Consider the following 5238-nt stretch of genomic DNA (forward strand, 5'->3'; position numbering starts at 1 on the left):
AGTCAAACACTGCTGCCAGAGAAATTGAAGCTGCAGAAAATGGCAGATTTTTGATAAATTTCATACTAATCTCTACAAAAATAAGTTGGCCTTAGAGGCTTTAGTAGCCAGTTCAACAAATTGCATGGGTTTGCATGTCTTTGGAAGAAGCTTTCACTAAATTATTAGTTATCCCAATACTAACCTCTTCTCTGAAAGCAGCAAATGAAGGTCGATTTCTCTCCTCAGATCCACTTGGCTGATTCTAAGTGATAATTCCACCGCAGCATACAAATACTATGTCCAGCTACCCTCTAATTTCATGCAGGTGTAATTCCACTTCCTTTATGGGAGTCACTTGCAGTTTACTATGGTGGTAATGAAGGGAGTTTTGATGCAACTTCTCAGAGGCCGTGTCTACGTGAGACACTGATTGTGCAGTAGCATCATGTGGCCCTGATGCAGTGCTACTGCATATAGTATTAGGCTACTGCGTAACAGTGTCACAAAGACAATCGTCGGCACTACTGCGCAGTAACTTGGGTTCCTGTGCAGTCATTTAGTACTGGTTTATGCTTGTTTTGTACAAGCACTAAATGACTGCGCAGTAACAACTGCACATTCAGTGTCTCATGTAGATGTGACCAGAGCTCACGCTGCAGGTAAAGACTGCAGACTGTTGAAGCAGAGGCTGGCCATCTTAGAGCTAGCTAAAAGGTGGAGAGCCATTCTGACCAGCTCTGGGAGTAAAACAAAGCTTCTTTTACTCTTAGATGTGAAGTGGCTCTTTTTAGCCATTTATAATTTAGCATGGTGGCTCACTTAGTAGACTGAACACTTAATCAGGGTAATAGAATTATAAGACTTCTTATTAGTAAAGGGGCTGTCGGCTTTCTTAAGGAATGGTGATACTTTAAAACTGTGTGTTGGGGGCCTTTTACTGTTGGTTGTTTGTGTTCCTCCATTCTTAAACAACTTCCCAATCCCCTGGTTTGGAGCTGGGAGAGCTGTCTTAAGAGATCTGGTATTTCCATAACTTCAGACTTAAGTTCCTTTGGAAGTGAAAACTTTCCTCCAATAGCAAACTTGCTACTCTGAAATAAAGGGACAAGCTTTGAAGGGAATGATAGTTTCCCACTCATGGCAAAGAGGGCAAGTAATGTTGTTTTCCTGTGCTGTAAAATTATGTATATAAAAATTGTGGCAAAATTAAATATATTTACCTTTTGGGAGTAAGAACATTTAAATGATAGTTTGTCTTTTCCTCCAGTCTACTCATTAGATTGATGTTCTGTACAAAATGAGTTACTCCAGAAGTTTGACATTTTACATCTTTCACATTTTATTTTTATTCTAGCTTGTCCCTTATGGATTCTGCTGTATAAAGTACATGAGTAAAGAGACAGTTTAACCCTCAGAAAAGAATATCCTACTTCAAATATAGACTTTAGTTATCCCAACTCTCTTCTACATTTTTCTGAAAAACTTTAATCCCTAAAACAATTAATCCCGGGTATTAATATTTCCCAGTTCAAAAAACCCCACTTTGATCATTTTTATAATACCCCTTGGAAGATCAGCAGAATTTTTACTGATAGCTATGCAAATTATTTTTCAAATCCTGAACCCAATATGTTTACCTCTAGGGATATAATCTCCTAACCCCTTTCAGATAAGAATATTGTCAGCTACTTTGTATAAAAATAAACAAAAGTAAGACTCCCAAGATGAATCTCCCTCAGGGTATCTTATAGTCCAAATTGCATTGTCTGTCAACTTGGTTTGTAAGGTCAGTGAGACGGGACACAGTTTTTCTGTGTCTAAATATAAGCAATGAAGTATAGGATTTGTAGATTCTCAAACGGTTTATCCTTTTGTCAAGAGATTAAGTACTGTGATACTTGTTCAGCCAAATTCAAGATTGCCACGTGATAAAAGCTTGGAAAAAGTGGAATTTCCAGGCTGATACAGTACTTGAGTTACAATGTGAGGAAAGTGTGGCCTTCTAAACGTCAAATAAAAATGTGTGTAGCAAACCTGTATTTCCATACTGCATGCTGTATACCAAATGAAGCTGTCATTCTTAGGTGTTCAGGATGCCCTACCTTGGCTCATAAAGGCTTTCATAATGAATCAGTGATTTGATAAGCCGTATTTAGAAATGGATCAGTGACATTTGAGGATGGGGATCCCCAAAGTTTTGTTCCTGGAGGGCCATTTCAAAGGGGCAGGCCTCATTTTAGCCTAAAGTGTGGGAGCCCTTGCTTTAGTCACTGTTGGCATTTAGCCTCCTAATTTTTTTTCTTCATCCTCTGGGATGCTCCAGCAATCTCTATAGAAGAGAAGTGCAAGTCATTTAAAAAAAATCTTTCCCAACCTTGTTCAGCCTAGTCTTGTAGTAGATAGTTGCTCTGTGTCTGTCTTAAGATCTGCCTGTGCTGGATGGGAGCCTCCTCAGATGGAAGGAGAAAAGTTTGCTCCAAGTAGTTCCTTATATATGGTAATCTAGGGCTGAACTTCTGGTTGACTTCTGCCTTTATAATAAACCAAGCCAAAGAAATGATTAGATCAGCAGGAACTGTGAGTCTATTGCTCTGACCATAGAACCTTATTCCATGGAAGCAGCAACTCTGTGTTGAAGTGTATATAAACTAACTTATGTCTTTTATAGAGCATTTTAGGAAAGAGGTCAGTATTTTCAAAGAGCAGTGCATCGGGATGTGACGTACTTGAGCAGGGGTCCCCTCTATTAATGCTAAATGTCCCCTGAAGTAACTAATGCAATCACTTTTGTCAGAAGAAGAATCAACATGTAAAAGCATGACTACTGAAGGGAATCAAAAAATCAAAAAATAGGTTACAGAAGGATAAAGGATAATACATGAAGTAGGAGAGACTGTATATAATTGGGAAACGGTGCTGCTGTGGATTGCGTGTGTAACTTGTTAAAAAAAAAAAAAAAAAATGGAAGCAATATGAAGCCAGAAAGAAGTTGTTATGCATGGTGCTCAGATTAATGACAAGCTTCTTACCTTGCACTCCTTTTTTTCTTTGAAAAAAAAATGCTTAAAATACCACAGTGGTTATAATATTCAAGTGCTTAATAAGAAGTACCTGTGGTCTGTGCATTACAACATAACTAAGTAACTGATATATTGCTAACTTACTTATTTCAGTTATTTTCCTTGATATCTACTCAGTGCTGCCATCATTTCCTATATGATGCTGCAATAACTTTTTTTTAGGTACAGAAGCACTTACAAAGTTTTAACTGAAGATGAATATTTAGTGTTGCCTTTCTAAGCATCAACAGCAAAATTCAAAGTATGTGTTTGTACTACCTTGCTGCTTCAGGGCTGTTTTATTTGAGATGGGTAAAAGCAGTCAAGGTCAGAGTCCAGTCGTTGACAGTTACTGTTGTATATTTTACTTTGAACTTGCAGTCAGTTCTGAAAATCCTCAATGTCTGCACTGCAGCAGTGTGCTACAGGCCTCTCAAAAGCTGGTTTAGTGAAAGATGGTTAAGGCAGGTATATTTCCCTGTGCACACCATGGCAAGTAAAGCTTACTTTTTCCTTGTAATGTTCAGCACATACCAAAGGGCATTGCCCCAAGCAAGTGTAACTGTAAAACACTTGGTGCTGTAGTTACAATCCTTAAGGTAATGTTTATTCTACACAAATAAGTAGGGTACAGCAATTTCCAACTTCTGTGAAGAGCCAGAAATTCAGCACAATAATTGATTTGTTACTATTGTTAAAATACTTCTCCTGCATTATAGTCTTTGGCTGTTGGGGGATGGATCTGAGTAAAGGAGCAAAGAGGTTGAAGTAAGACAATTTGAGAGAACACAATTGTGTTTTATAATTGCCAGCAGAAACTTAGAAACATCCATGGATTTTTGTGCTGCATAGGTGCATAAATTGGGTAATACAACCCAGTCCTGGTTTTATTTCTTAGAGCTTGGCATTTGTAGGCAAGCTGCTACAGGGGTGACGAACCTGTGACATGGGCAGCCTCTGCGTGGCACATGTACCACAAATGAAACGCAGGAGAAGAGTATTGGAGCCGCACTTCGGGAAGGGTCAGGGCTTATCTTGTAGCATGTCTGAAATAGGTTGGCCCCTACAGTCTTCATTAGTTGGGCCTCACTTTTAGTGGATCCCTCAAACCTTTCATAATAGTCTCTTGTAAATAAAGATTATGTTGCTATTGGGAAATATGCAGGTGCTGCTTAAGTTACTGTACATAAGTTGATTGGCGGCTGCCATTTCAGAGATGATTAATGCTTACAACTATTTCCAGAGATGGAACTACTGTAGTTATTTGCTCCGTCTTCGGAATTGATAAATATATTTATATATAAAATATACATAAAATAAATATAATTTATCACTTGTACAATGTATAGAAATAAAATAAATATTTATTATGTAAACTATTATGTATGTTATAATATATAATATTAATATATTCCTGAGGTAAGTGAGGAAGTGGGTGATCTGAAGGAAGCACAAGCAGAAAGGGGGCAACAGGGAAGGCCTTCCTGAGAAAGTAGGACAGTCTGCTAGTTACTCTAGATGTCTATACACCAAGTCAGAACCTAGGAAACAAGCAGGAAGAATTGGAAGTTCTCAGTCATGGGCCTATGATGCGACTGGAATCGCAGAGACTTGATGGGATAGTTTGCATGACTGGGAATTCTTTTGAATTGTGAACATGAGTTACAGACCATTACCTTGACAAATCTGCCCCAAACTCTTCACAAGAGGCCAGTGCTGTATATAAGCATAGGTTAAGACATTACAAGCTAAAATCCGGGTGTAGAAGATTATGGGGCTAGAACAGGGGTTTTCAACCTTTTTTGGGTCAGTGTACCCCAGGCGGCCAGATGCTGAGCAAGGTGGGGGATGGGGATGGGGGCGGGGGGGGGGCATGCTGCCAAATAGGGAGTGGCCATGTGCAACCTTCCCCTGCCCGCCCCCTGCATCCGCCTGGGCGGACAGGATGGCGCATAGTAGCACTCCGTCCTCACCCACGTGTACCCCCTAGGGCTTGCTCGAGTACCACGGGGGTTGACAACCCCTGTGCTAGAACATTTGGGATGTGAATATACCCAGGCATGTGGGCCCAAACTCATGCCACTAATTTGGGCCAGCTTCTTTTGAGTGCTTAATAGTACCATAGCAACAAAGTTTGGCCTGTGGGGCAAAGCCCGCAGCAGCAGCCCACCCTTGCCCCATTTGCAGATCTGGGGGG

At 40.0% G+C, this 5238-nt stretch overlaps 1 protein-coding gene across 1 annotated transcript in view; it reads left to right on the forward strand.

The window, feature by feature from the left end:
* Nucleotides 1–5238, forward strand: part of WDFY2 (WD repeat and FYVE domain containing 2) — a 104871-nt gene that overhangs the window by 72192 nt on the left and 27441 nt on the right. The window contains exon 4 of the mRNA XM_019528514.1: nucleotides 3569–3640. Coding sequence (XP_019384059.1) covers nucleotides 3569–3640 — 72 coding nt within the window. The remainder of the gene's footprint in view (nucleotides 1–3568; nucleotides 3641–5238) is intronic.

The sequence above is a fragment of the Crocodylus porosus genome, unplaced genomic scaffold (assembly GCF_001723895.1).
Source record: "Crocodylus porosus isolate Cpor-Errol unplaced genomic scaffold, CroPor_comp1, whole genome shotgun sequence".
Taxonomy (NCBI): domain Eukaryota; kingdom Metazoa; phylum Chordata; order Crocodylia; family Crocodylidae; genus Crocodylus; species Crocodylus porosus.